The following is a 14,674-nucleotide window of genomic DNA, read 5'->3' on the forward strand; positions in this document are numbered from 1 at the left end:
AACAGGCAACAGGATAGAAGTACCCTGAAGGGTAGCTCAGTCAGTAGAGCATGAGACTCTTAATCTCAGGGCCGTGGGTTCAAGTCTCACGTTGGGCAAAAGATCCCTGGACTCTACAAATCTGTGATGCTGTGTAGTGTATAAGGTTGTGTATGTTATGGAGAAACTGGTTAGAGAATAAAATTTCCCCCCTCCCTTATAACACTAGACCTCATGGTCATCCAGTGAAGGTTGGGAGAAAAAAGAAAATAATTATTCACACAGTTCAGCTATGGAACTTGCTCCTACAGTAATGGTTACCAACTACCCTTTTTAAAGAGGATTAGGCAAACTAATGTATGACCAGGCTTTCAGTGGCTACTCGCCACGATGGTTAGCTCCACAGTCAGAGGTAGCAATGCTTTTGAATACCAGTTGCTGGAAACCTTAGCAGAGGAGAGTGGCCTTGCGCTCAGGTCCTACGTACAGACATCTCATGGACACCTGGTTGGCCACTATGAGAGCAAGATGGGCCACTGACCTCTTTCACCTTACGTTCATCCTCCTCCTCATTTTATTTGTATGCTGCCTTTCCATAGTTAAAACCATGTTCAAGGCAGCTTACAACACGAAAAGATTTACATAATTCCAAACATACAAAGGCCTAAAAATAAAACGCATCAGAAAGTACACAGCCAAATTTAAACGATTTCCACATAAATCATATTAAGATCTAAAAATAAAGGTGCAAGAATTAGTACCAATAAAAGCAAGCAGCTGCAGTCCTTGAACACAATGGGAAATAAGCATGAAGTGTTGGCTGCAATCCTAGCCCCAGTTACTTGGGAGCATACCCTCATGGGATTTATTTCTGAGTAGACGTGGTTAGGATTGTGCTGTTAGTGCCACCGTTTTTTACAACACTGTTGCTGTGCCCATTAACCTGCCGGGCTTTTCAGAAGGTGGGTGCATAAGAAGGGAAGTCGGAGGAATCAAAGGGGAACACTTGAGGAATTCTCAAGAGGAACAGCCATCACAATTTTGTTTTCTTTCTGACAAGCAGATGCGCTACACAAAGAGGGTGTCCGTCTGGCCAGTTGCCTTTGCCGGGGGCCTCAGATACGAGTCCCCAAAGGTGAGCCCGGCAGGCAAAGTGGTGGGCTGGAAGGCCGTGTTCGACCCTAACCGGCCCTTTGCCATCGACATGGCTGGCTTTGCCATCAGCCTCAGGTTGATCCTGGAGAAGCCTCAGGCCACTTTCAAGCTGGACGGAGTGAAAGAAGGTTACCAAGAAACTAGCCTGCTGAAGGATCTTGTCACGATGGATGGACTGGAGCCCAGAGCTGCCAACTGCACAAAGGTTAGCATGGTGGGGGGAAATTGCGCAACAGCCTCCCCACCCCCGCCAGCCATTTCCACTATGGAAGGTGCCTCTCTTAGGAGATTAGGCCAGCCAAAGGTGGATTCTGGGGAGCGGGTCCAGTTCTGTTGCATTGGACACAGAGCTTCTGGGGTATCGCAGATGGTGCCGTAACTATGACATCCAACAGAAGGGGGAGAGGACCAGATTTTAGGGTCACACAGGGGTGCCACTGAAATTTGAGACACCAAGGTCTGCCACTGGGTAGGCACCCACTGCCGAGTGTTTCCGGCATGTTTTAGCATCTTACTGCAATGAACCTTAAAGTTTTACTGATATTTTATGAAGTGTCTTGTGGCTCAACATTCTGTGGCTACAGAGCATGCTTAGTCTTCATTTGGGGTGTTCCCAAACACTGGGGTTCCACCAAGCCCTCTGATCCCCCCCCTTGTGCAAATATGGGGTTGTTTGGGTTACAAAGGGATCAGTGCTCATGGAATTGTTCGTTAGTTTGTTTCATAAAATTTATATCCTGCTTGATTCTAAAAAACAAACAAAACCCACCTCAAAGCAGTTTATAGAAAGATAAGCAATAAAATAAAATTACAATTTGAGTACACGGTTAAAAAACTAAAACAGATTAAAATTACCTCAACTCAAATGAATCCCACATTAGCAGGAGTGATTGTTATTTAATTGGTTTTTGGTTTTTTTGTGATATCCTGTTTCATCTTTTAAAAGGGAAGGTTATTGCTTTGTTTGGTTTTTTGTTTTAATTATTTACTTGGTGTTTTTATCTTATATTTTATTCTGTGAACTGCCCTGAGATCTTGTGACAAAGGGCGGAATATACATCTAATTCATTAATTCATTACTAGAAAGAGCAGTATCAACATGCCCTTCCAACAAGGCTTGCAGTTCCTATTGATGTATACATGTTCCAGAGATTCTTGACATCCTAATAAGGTGCACATTCTCTCCGTAGGTCTTGGTCTGGCACACGAGGACAGAAAAGCCAACACTGGTTAATGAAGGCAAACGCGGATTCACAGATCCAAGGGTGGAGGTGTAATCAGGAAATCACCTTCTTCTGTAAGTATTTGCATGCATGGGCATAGCCAAAGCGGGGGGGGGCAGGGAAGTTCAACTGCCCCACCCTCAATCAATAAAACTACCTAGCTAACTGAGGTTCTGCCCCCTCCCTCCCAACAAAAATCCTGGCTACGCCCATGTTTGCGTGTGCTGTACTTCATTGTGAGCTTGTGAATAGCTCTTCTGAAAAACTTTCATGTTGGATGCAGAACCTGAAAACATTAAGATATTTCAGTCATCCTAACTATCTTTGATGTGCTATCTACGGCCACATTCACACCATAAATTTAAAGCACACCATAAATTCAAAGAATTCTGGGAGCTGTAGTCTGTTAAGGGTGCTGAGAGTTTTTAGGAGACCCCTGTATTCCCCTCACACAACTCCAGTTCCCAGAGTTCCCTGTGAAGAGGGATTGGCTGTTAAACCACTCTGGGAATTTTAGCCCTGGGAGGGAAACAGAGGTCTCCTAACAAAATCTACAACTGTTTGGAGGAAGTTTAAAGTGGCATCGTGGTGCTTTGCATGTATGGCATTAATGTGTCCTGAGCTACTGGAACTCAGGGCCTTTGCAGATGCCATAATGATTTGTGCTCCTGATGATATTCGGGCAATGCTACAGGATCCTACTTCCATGCCCTCTAGCTTCTGCAGAAACCCTGTAATTTTTTTAAAAAACGGAAAATGTTGCTGGGTTTTTGTTTTGCTTTTTGTTTGTTTGTTTTTCGTCTCGTCATTGTTGTTCTGTAGCACAAGAGTGCCCTTCCAAGTGGTAGTGTTGGAGAAGCATCGCAGAACAGTTAATGAAGCAGAATGGCGTGCAGGTGATCCAGTACAAATGCAGATTAATGTACCATTTTGGGGACAATAACATATTGTCATTGACATACACCGGAGGGGGGGGACCCAAATTTCTCAATCTTGAGTGGCCCTGACTCAGCCCATGATAGGAACAACCTCTGGTACAGATTCTTATAAAGTGTTTGGCTGTGTAAATAAGAGTCAGGGCAGCCTCCAGGGCATAGGCAATGGTTAATTTAGTCTTGCAAAGGTTTTCCTTTAGCTATGTATGTCATGTAACCACAGTTCATGCCGCAAGGGACCTCCTTGAAATGAATTCTACATCACAGCATTAGGCTGAGCCGGTGGAATGGACTTGGAGGGCAACAGTGGGGAAGGCTTGATTTCCTTTAATAGTTAAACTTGCCCAAAGGCAAGAATCTGAAACCACCTATATGCAGCAGTGCAGCATAAATACTTCTTTGTTCTCCAACATATTAGCTGCTTTGTGGTTTTTAGTGTTTTTTTTTTTTCAAAAAAAGGAGAAGAGACGATTTGTTGAGAAAATCCTAGTTTAGCTATCTTTGCGAACTGAAACGATAAAGCCCTCTTGGCCTGGACACGGCCAAGTTTGTTACCCTCGGGCAGTGCCATCATAGCCTGGCAGAGGTCAGGGACTACAAATCTGATCCTGGCTTCACAGAAAGGACATATTGTAAAGTCTTTGGAGCAGCGTAACAAAGTGAGGGGAATTAGTATCTGCTGACGACTCCGAAACACGGCTTTTCAGGGACTGAGGCTTCTGTTCCGGTTAATTCCAACAGGATTTATGTCAGAGTTTCTGAAAGACGGTGCCCTAATTCTCCGTGCATATAAAAATGGGTTGTTGTCCATCTTGGGCTTGGCTTGTAGATTAAAGAGGGAAAGCAGCCTGGGGGGGGGGGATGACCTGAATTGGGAGCCAAACGAAATGCTGAGTGTGGAACATAAGAAGTTGCTTAATACCAGGTCAGGCTGCTTGTCCATCCAGCCCAATATTGTCTACTCTGACTGGAATGACTCACAGGCAGATTACATTAATGTCACCTGCTCCTTTTAACTTCAGTACAATGGACACTCGGGTTGCAAACCGAGGTACCACTGTACGTAATTTGTGAGTTTTGACCCATCACACCAATAATAATAATAATAATAATAATAATAATAATAATAATAATATTCATTTATACCCCACCCATCTGACTGGGTTTCCCCAGCCACTCTGGGCAGTTCCCAACAGAATTAAAAGCACAATAGAACATCAAACATTTAAAATTTCCCTAAAAACAGGGCTGCCTTGCCTTCAGATGTCTTCTAAAAGTCAGATAGTTGTTTATTTCCTTGACATCTGATGGGAGGGCATTCCACAGGGCGGGTGCCACTACAGAGAAAGTCACACCAAAGTCACGTTTCAGTCCACCATCTTGATTCAAAAGGGCGTCTGATGTAGAAATGATGGTGAAGGCTGCCACCCCCACCTCAGGAAACCTGATGCCACATTTGGCAACGATATCAAGAGGTGGCCAAACCTATGCCCACGGAGGCGGCAGAGTCACACCAAAGTGATGTTCCAGACTTCCATCTTGATTCAAAATGGGGTCAACATCTGAACTTTGACAGAGATTGCTGCCCCCACTTTGTAACCATTGTGCTCAGTGACAATATCATTGAAGCACACAGGGAATGAACAGAGAAGCCATTTTCCAAAATACATGGTAGATATTAATACATTTTCTAGATTGCCTTTCAAATAAAAACATACTTGCACAACGTTCAGTTAAAATAACATTATAAAATATGACCACGGAAAAAACAGCAACATCGCAGGTAATGCAACATAAAATCACTTCAGATTCAAAGCTAAGGGTTTTTTTCCTTTGAAAAGTGAAATATTAAATTATATATATAGTCATTCACCAGGAGCTGGAAAGATTACAGTGTGGGTACCTGAGAGCTTCCCTGGGGAGAACGTTCCACAGATGAGGCACCACCACCACAAAGGCCCTCTCCCTGGTCAACATCTGTCACACTTCATTCAGCAGGAGCACCTCAAGACCTGCCTGTGAAAATGAATGGCCTTAGGGTTCTGTGGATATGAGATAGTACCCATGAAATATATTTTTTTAAAAAATAAAATAAAGAGTTTCTCCCTTCTGTTGCCTTTCTCCTCACCTCCTTTCCATATACTGAACAGTTCTGGATGTTGTTTCAAGTTTTTGAAAATTCATTATTAATTACTACTACAAAAAGATGAGTGCTTCTCTCTGCATAAGTAATCCTACAGCCCTCGGAAAAAAGAACACAAGGAGCAAAAGGCTACCTGTTCCCCATGGCTAATATATGGTACCCTATTTCAGAAATACTTGTCTTATTTTTTAAAAAAGAAGGAAAAAAAAGATTGATTCCTTCCCCATCTCTCTTTGGGTTGTGTATGCTCCCTCTTCTCCAGCACTAAAGTGCAGATCAGTTTGTTCTTTGTAAGCCATGAACCTACTGGCCATCTACAAAATATTTATACCTACTTCAAGGCTCATCCTGCCCTTCATTTTAGACAGACAGACAGATATCAGGAAACTGCAACAAGAATAGGCAAAGTCACTCCACCACAGACATCTTGGTTTGTACAAAGTCAAGTTTTTCACTCTGTGTGTGTGTGTGTGTGTGTAGAAATGCTGTTTTCTCCCCCAACACCACCACCATTCTCTGCTGCCTCCTGGGCCAACCACACATACAGTACAGTGGTACCTCTACTTACGAATTTAATGCGTTCTGAACGCACATTTGTAAGTCAAAAAAAATTGTAAGTCGAATCCCATAGGAATGCATTTGGGGGGAAAATTCGTAAGTCTATCTAAAAATAACCCTATCTAAAAATTCGTAAGTAGAAAAAATCCTATCTAAACTGCATCCAAGATGGCGGACGGAGCTCCATTCATAAGTAGAAACATTCGTAAGTAGAGTTATTCGTAAGTAGAGGTACCACTGTACACAGATTGCAGTGTCTCGTGGAAAAGCTTGATTTAGCCTAGCAACTGTCTGCATCTCTCTAGGGAGATCTTCCTCGCAGTTTGGGAACCCTGGGGCTAAATGGTCAATTTGCAAGATGTTCTTCAGCTGTAGGATTGAAAATACTCATTTGTGTTGTTGCAACCCTCAAAAATGCCCTTCAGAAGAATAAAAAAGATGACTGTGGTTGTTTTTTGGGGGGTTATATAATAAGCTCCCACAATAATAAGGAGTGGGGGGGTTGATTCTCTCCCTCCTTTCTTGCTATTTTATGCAGCTGCTCTGTCTCCATTCTACATCACTGATGTAAAAAGCTTGTTTCTGCCTCCAGCAAGCATATGTCTTAGAGCTGCCTCCAAGTTGCCAGTTAATTTTCTCTCTCCCCTCCCCTCTCCTGCTTTTCTAGGAGACTGGATGGCATAAATAACTGTCCTTAACCATGAAAGTAAAAGATAGTTGCTTATAATCCTCTTTATAATAGAACTTCTTTGGACCTGGGCAGAAAATAAAATGTTCAAACACAGGTGTTGTTTTGTGTCCCCCCCCCCCAAAAAAAACCTAGCTAAATTCTTCAACCCACTGGGCACAATTTAGCACAGACTTAAGCAAGCTTAACTCCCCTAAAATAAATGGGCTTGAGTACACTTGGCCCTGTGCTGGATTGTGACAGGTAGAGGGAGGCATCCAAACCTACTCAAGGGCAAACACTGTTGAAATTAATAAAACTGGGGTTCCTACTCGTTTTCTGTGGGTCTTGCATCCGAGCCAGTGTGTTGTAGTGATGATAGTCATTGATCTGCCTTCCAGGAGATCTGGGTTCAAATCCCTGCTCAGCTGGGCTACTTGCCTGTTAACTTTGGGTCCATTACTTCCTTACTCCTATTTTGTAGGCATTCCAAATGGTTGGGAAGGAAGGGCAAAGAAGTGTAATGAATGAGGAAATCTTCCCTTGGGATTGTTGCACCACTGCCACCTTGAAAAGCCCAAATCCATCTGAGTGATCCATTTCCCTTCAGTGCTGTGATAAGCTTCCTCCACACTATGTGTATTGTAGTTTCAGAAACAAGATGTTTGGTTTCCTGGCTAACTCCATGAAGCTGGAAGAAAGAAGCAGAGCAACTTATAACACTTCAGTCACATCCATCCCATACGTTGAAAGCATTCTTATATCACTTAAACCAGGCATCCCCAAACTGCGGCCCTCCAGATGTTTTGGCCTACAACTCCCATGATCCCTAGCTAACAGGACCAGTGGCCGGGGAAGATGGGAATTGTAGTCCAAAACATCTGGAGGGCCAAAGTTTGAGGATGCTTGACTTAAACAGTCATGGCTTCCCCTCAAAGAATCCTGGGAAGTGTAGTGACCTTATTATACCTGCCACTTTCTCTCAGCTGAATCTACTTCACAAAGTTGTTGTGAGGATAAGTAAATACTGGAGGGAGACCATTTTTTTTTCTGCCCTCGAAGGAAGGATGGAGTGAAAATGTAATTAAAAATAATATTATTACAGCCATGAAATTAGTTCCAAGGTCACTTTGAGCTTGCCTTTCCTAAATGATAGCTCTCCACCCTGTGTGAGACATTGTTTTTGAAAATTTATCAAAAGAAGTTTCATAAGAGTAAAAGATGCATGCAATCCAGTTTGGGAGGTGGGTGAGTCAGCTGTTGCAACAATGCGAAACCTTGTAGGCAGAGATTCTACTGTGTTGATGCAAGGTGTTCTTTGACAATGATCTGGTTGACTGTGTCCTAAGACACACTGAGTACCTATACACGTTTCTTTAAAAATCCCCCCTCCCCTGTTTGTTTTGCAGGTAGCAACTGTTCTCATCTCCACACTAGCTCAGCAGCAAACTGATGCAGCAATGAAGAATAACATCCCACTTGTGTTCATAGCTACCAGCTTCCCACGTCCCAAAAGCCATGAAAGAAAGAAAGACTGAAAGACTGAAAGGAAGTGAATGTGGAACCCCAAGTCCAGTTGCTTTGTGCAATGGCCATTCATCATGCAGCTAGGAGAAATTGTTTCTACGTTTGTATTTATTTCTTGAAGGACCTTTAAAAAATATATAAGTGTGTGTGCGTGTGCATGTGATGCACCCGCACACACACACACACACACACCCCTTCCAGGGCAAGGGAAGAAGAACCAGGCTTTCCCTCTGGACAAAGCTCTTCCTGATTTTTGAAGTTCTGCGTTGTGAAGCGATGGGATGAGGGCTTCTGCAAATCTGCTCCATGCCACAGCAGTTCAAAAGGAGGCCTTCCCTGCAATGGGAACAATGGAATATGCCAACATCACTTTGGGGGAAGAGAAACTCTCAGAATAGCTTAAAGCCTCATTCAATCTGAGGGGTTTGCCCTCCAGAAGAATGCAGTAAGGCTGTTCATGCTTGGAGGTACATGTGGTTCATTCTTTGGCTTTGTTGAGTTCTGCATCAGTTCCCTTTATAAAAAGATCCGAAGTGACACACATGGTTCCAGCCATCTCCAGTTCCTCTTGGATTGGAATGATAAACTGAGCTAGAAAGTGAGTCCATTGAACCCAAGAGCCTCATTGTTCCAGTTTGCATGTCACAGTAAACCATAGTTAACGGTTTGCTGTGAATGCACAAAGGGGGCTTTTTCTCCTCCCCACTAGTGTATGAAGAAAACAAACCATGATCCCTTGTTTAGTGCTATATCTGAACCAGGGAGGATGGCTTGGTTTGCTGCAACAAACCCTGATCAGTAAGCCAAGAACAAGCCTTGGGTACAGAGCATGATTTATTGGGAGTGAAACAAACCATGGTCCCTGGTTCAGATGTAATGCTAAGCCAGTGAATGTGCTTTGTTTCCTGTCACTGAAAGCTGGGAGGGGCAACCTGGCTAAGGCCAGCATGTGCACAGGAAATCATTAACTATAGTTTACCATGATGTGTGAATGACACCATTCATTGTCTAAAACTTATCAGGATGAAATCCTCATGTGCAGTATTCTTTGGCTAAATCTTTTTCAGAAGAGAAGATGTTCTGAATCCAGTGCTTCTCTCTCCTTCTTCAAGTGGGTGAAATCTTGGCTAATAGCTGGGCAGTGGCTTCATGAAATTCTGTGGCTGGGAGTGGGATACTGCAATAGGTGGACTTTTGGTTAGATACAGCTGGTCAGTTCTTCTGTTCTTGGGGCTTTGTAGAACTATTACACATTCTGGAACTGTCGGTGCACTTGCATGATCAAACTCAACTCATTTCCTGTCCGGACTGCTATGAACTCCAACAAAACCAACATGTTTGGAGTGAGCAGAGAGCGTTCAGCCATACTGAGCTGTCGACTCCAAGCTTCAAATACATGTGATGGTGGCAAAAAAATGCAGCATCACCCAGAATCAAGACTTGGAACCACTGGGGATGGAAATGACTACTGAAAACAGAAATATTCATCCATTATGAGTCTTAAAGGGAAACAAAAGCACCTACAAGTAATTTCTTATATCTGTAATTGGAAAGGTATTGTCAGCACATCAATAAGGTTTGGGGCCAGTGTAGAGTCAAAGAAACAAAGAATTGATTGACCCAAATACCTGAAAAGGTAGAATGACGTGATAGCACAAATGTTTGTTTCTATGGTGGGCTGTGCTCACAAAAGCCCACTGCTGGTGTTTTTACATATGTGTGGAAATTCTCACACCCAAGAATTAGAAGGACACTTTTTTTTAGCAACTGAGCCACCTCTAAAAATGATTCATAAATGGCTGGATACCTATTTGTTTCTTAGCTTGTTTGTAACATGGGTCTTTTCTGCCTATGCCATTTATATCAACCTGGATTGCCTGGCGTGTTTTATGGAAAATATACTTCCCCCCTCTGCTCTTCTGAATCTCAGTAGGGAATAACCAATTTTATACTCTCTGTTGAAATGTCATATATATTTCATGCTCGCTGCATTACAGGAGGGGGGGAGAGAAATGGTGTCTTAAATTAGCAAAATAATTAGAAGCACAGTAATGAGGAAAGTACAATTTAAAGGAGAAAGAGGCTATGTGGGAGTTAAGGTTGGCAGGAAAGGTTTGTCAAGCTTTCCGATCCCCTTGCCAGCTGCTGCTTCTGTGGGAAATCATGGAGGTCACCTCATTATAGAACAAAGAGAATCCTGGGAATTTCTGAGGACATTAGCTGTAGAAAATATTTGAAGAATAGGGACTAGGGCCCATACTGAACCTCTAGCATCAAGACCAAGCCACTTTTGTTCTTTTCACCGAGAAGGATGAGGTCCAACTGAGAAGAGAAAATATATGAACTTGGCATCTCTTTAAGGTGTTTTTTTTCTTCCTGTCAGCTCTATTGCTGTGCCTTTGAGGGCCAATTTGTATGTCGGGAAGCTATACAATGTTGCATCAAGCAAGTGACCCCACACTATGCAGGGCATTTTCCCCATCACTTTCCTTATTGCAAATAGTCCAGTTTGGGAGCAAGGCTGGAAGATTGGGCTTGTCATGCAAGATCTCCAAATACACTTTAAATGCACAACATGAATTTGGTGGCATACGATTGAATCCCATCCAAAACTACTGATAATCTGGAATTCCCCCCCCCCCCCAATGTCTTTCTTCATTGTTTTGCAAAATTGCAATTGCTTTGCTAAATAACAACCTTTAGCAGGGGCAGGGAAGGAACTGATCCAGGCTGCCCACACTTCCCCAGTGGCCTGCCAACCCCCCAACCCAACTGGTAAAATACACGCCTTACTTTGCCAAAGGTCTCAGCCCCTGCATTTCCACACATGGTTGGAAAGATTCCTGTCTGAATCTCCAGAAAGCCGCTTCCTGTTAGACTAGATGAACCAGAGCCAGCTTCCTGCTTCTTGGGGACTGTTTGCCTATCCAGAGGCTACTGAAACAAAAATGCAGAAAGTGGAATGTTGGTTGGATTGTGTATGAAGAGTGTGAAGTAGAGCTTCCAGGGCGGACTTCAGGATTCCTGTCAAGGATGGCTCTCCAGGTGTTGTGGGACTACAACTCCCATCGTGCCTGGCCATTGGCCAAGCTGGCTGGGAGTTGGGATTCAGAAACATCTGGTGTGTTGCAGGTTCCCTGCTCCTGATGGCAGCCTTCTGTTGAGCCACAGATCGAAGAAGGACAGAGCTTGAGGGCATGCCTTTGAAATGTTCTGGCAGCTGGATAAATAACTTCTAAAGGTCCCGCTTTATACATAGCCCTCACCTGCACTGCATATGCGGAGAGACAGGCCAGCTTCCAGAAAATGAAAAGGAATGGGACAGAGTTTGTGGCATCTTTGGCCTTGCCTTGTGATGAGGGGATATAATTGGCCAGCAGAACTGTATGAGGTAAGGTCACATCCAAACCATACATTTAAAACCCTCTTATACTACTTTAACAGCCATGGCTTCTTCCCAGAGACTCATGGGAACTGTAGTTACATTAGAACATAAAACAAGCCTGCTGGATCAAGCCAATGGCTCATCTAATCCAACATTTTATTCTCACGGTAGCCAAACCTGCAAGCAGGACCACCAACCGGCATTCAGGAGCTTTGCTTCCCCTGTACGTAGTTTGTTAAGGGATGCTGAGAATTGTAGCTCTATGTAGTTGTCTTCTAACAACTCTCAGCACACTTAGCAAGGGTTGTTTGGGGGAATACATGGCAGCGGAAGTGGTATAAGAGTGTTTTAAATGTATGGTATAGGTGTGACCTTGCAACAGGTACGCTACAGACCAGCAGAAGGATGCTTTCAGAACTAACAGAGAAAGGTCTTTTGAGAAGAGTGAGTTGTTTGTAAAGAGCTGTGAAGAAAGGCTTCAAGCAGGCTTTGTGGCATCTCATTGGGACCCGTGGTGTAGTCCTTGAATTTCATGAATGCCATTAACCTTCTGTATTGTCAAAGCAAAAATGAAAACAACCGCGGTGTTAACAAGAGAAAGAGAGGAAATGTCAACGAAGTCGTTTTGTGATGCTTGTTTATGATGGCGGGCACTTGGCTATTATTAAACAGCACATGGAGATAACTTGAATCAAGGGCAGACTTTGGTAATTTCTTGCAATATGGCACCCTGTGCGAGGCCAAAATTTGGCACCCCCAAATGGATCTTCTCAATGATGGATGTTCTTAATTTTGCACCTCTCAGCTTGGTCCCCTGTGCAGGGGCTGCCCACACTGCCAAAAATCAGACGCTGCTGCTATCTCATCTTCCCTTCAGTAAAGGGGCTTTTCAAAGGAGAGCTTCCACTGGTGATGATGTCAGGGCAAGACTTTGGAGGCAGGATCCAGGTTCCACCCATCAGGTGACGTCCAAAGTGCAGCAGAACTTGCCTACCACATTTTGAAGTATATAGTGCACATTACTATCTAAAGAAGGAGGCTCATGTAAGACCTTTCATCTCAGAGTCTAAAATTGCTTAATTGGACCACCGCCCATTTCCAATAAAAGCTTTATTTGTACAGAGTGCTTATAGTATTTGCTTTGTTTTACAATGTTAGGAAAACACATTGGTAGCAAACAGGCACTCCTTCCACAGACAGGAAAGTCCCAAAAGAGGAACTTGTGAAGTGCCCCACAAGGTCACGCACCCAGTTTCAACTAACACTCCAGAGATACACACTCTCTGTCTAGGCCCCTCTAGTTCTCCGTCAATTCCAACCGCACAATGGAGTTCATAGAATCTTAGAGTTGGAAGGGACCCTGAGGATCATCTAGTCCAACCCCCTGCAATACAGGAATCTCAGCTAAAGCATCCATGACAGATGGCCATCCGACCTCTGTTTGAAAACCTAGAAGGAAGGAGTGCCCACCACTTCTCATGGGAGTCTGTTCCACTGCTGAACAGCTCTTACTGTCAGAAAGCTTTTTCTGTATGTTTAGTCAGAATGTCCCTTCTTGTAACTTGAAGCCACTGGTTCGAGTCCTACCCTCCAGAGCAGGAGAAAAGGTTATATACCAGGGGTCCTCAAACTTTTGAAACAGTGGGCCAGTTCACTGTCCCTCAGACACTGTTGGGGGCCGGACTATAGTTTGAAAAAAATATGAACGGATTCCTATGCACACTGCACCTATTTTATTTGTAGTGCACACAAAAACAGGAAAAACAATACAATATTTAAAACGAAGAATGATTTTATTCAACATAAACTTGTAAGTATTTCAATGGGGTGGGAATACGAGAGAGGGGCGGGGAGAGAGAGAGAGAGAGGAGGGTGACAGAGTAAGAGGAAGGAAAGGAAAGAGGTGCCCACGCCTCAGTCTCGTGGCAGCGGCAGCATCCGGCTGCTCCTTCCTCAGTGCCTTCCGGGTGAGAGTCCTGGCGCCCTGGGCCCAGCTGCAGCACTGGCAATGGGCACTGCTCCTTTGCACTACGTTTGCATTTCCACGGGCCTTCCTCAGCATTGGTGGGCTCCTCCAGGCTCGACTCCAGCCCCAGCTGGTCCATGGGCTGGTCCCTCCACCTTCAGACCCGCTTTGCGTGGCAACCAAGGAGGAGGAGGAGCATGTGTGAAGAAGGAGAAGCTGGGTGGGGTGGGGGGATGGCGGCAGCCGCCGAACCGGTGGTCCCTTCCCAGCGGTTTGAGGGAGCTGCCATTAACGGTGGCAGCGCCTCACTCACTCTCTCTCACACACACACCCCTCCCTGGTGCGCAGGTGCGCACTCGCACCTGGGATCGCGATGGGATTGATGGGCGGCCAAGTGGGATGGGGCTGGAGAGTGTGGTCTGAGAAGCCAGAAGGGATTGGACCCAGCTGCTTGCAGTAATAGCGGTTCAGAGGGAAAGAGGGAAGGAAGCTTGTGTTGACTGTGGCCATCCGGGCAACAGGAAGGAGGAGCCCCATGGGTTCTGCAATTGCCGGACAGGCTGGGTTCAGGACCCTGGTGGGCCAGATCTGGCCCACGGGCCCTAGTTTGAGGACCCCTATGATATACGGTACCTGTTGGCTCTTTATTGGTCCATTCTGATTTGTTTTCAGGGAGAGTATATGATGTTGCTTCATTATCTCACACTTTCCAGTCACTTTTGTTACCACAAAATGTATTTTTCTCTCTCTCTTTTTAAAAGGTTTGTCACAGAAGAGCACCAAATCTCCTTTAATTGCACAACCTAAATTTGCCAGTACTCGACTGAATCCCATCAGGAAACGGCTCCGGTGCGGAAGTTGCACAGTTTCCTTTTGGCCTTTCCCATGCATTCTTTTCACAAACCAGTGGCACTGGTTTCATATTTACAGTGGTACCTCGGTTTGCGACCGCAATCCGTTCCGCGGAGGCGGTTGCTCACTGAAGGCATGCTTCTGCACATGCGTGAAGCACCGATAGAGCGCTTCTGTGTGCTGCGCAGATCGCTTCTGCACATGCGCGAGCTGCGCAGATCATGTCTGTGCATCCAACGCCACGGAACCTGGATGTAAACACTTCCGGGTCCGCGGCAGTCGCT

General features: G+C 44.6%; 1 protein-coding gene across 2 annotated transcripts in view; it reads left to right on the plus strand.

Annotated features, from left to right (window-relative positions):
- The window catches only part of LOC118085568 (galactosylgalactosylxylosylprotein 3-beta-glucuronosyltransferase 1-like), a 60,693-nt gene extending 47,997 nt beyond the window's left edge, over positions 1-12,696 (plus strand). For both annotated transcript variants that reach the window (XM_088668217.1, XM_035116379.3), the window contains 3 exons: positions 1,043-1,339; positions 2,325-2,431; positions 8,070-12,696. In XM_088668217.1, the coding sequence (XP_088524343.1) occupies positions 1,043-1,339; positions 2,325-2,411 (384 nt within the window). In that variant the 3' untranslated portion in view covers positions 2,412-2,431; positions 8,070-12,696. The remainder of the gene's footprint in view (positions 1-1,042; positions 1,340-2,324; positions 2,432-8,069) is intronic.
- Positions 12,697-14,674: the final 1,978 nt, after the last annotated feature.

Source organism: Zootoca vivipara, chromosome 4 (genome assembly GCF_965207765.1).
Source record: "Zootoca vivipara chromosome 4, rZooViv2.hap1.1, whole genome shotgun sequence".
Taxonomy (NCBI): Eukaryota; Metazoa; Chordata; class Lepidosauria; order Squamata; family Lacertidae; genus Zootoca; species Zootoca vivipara.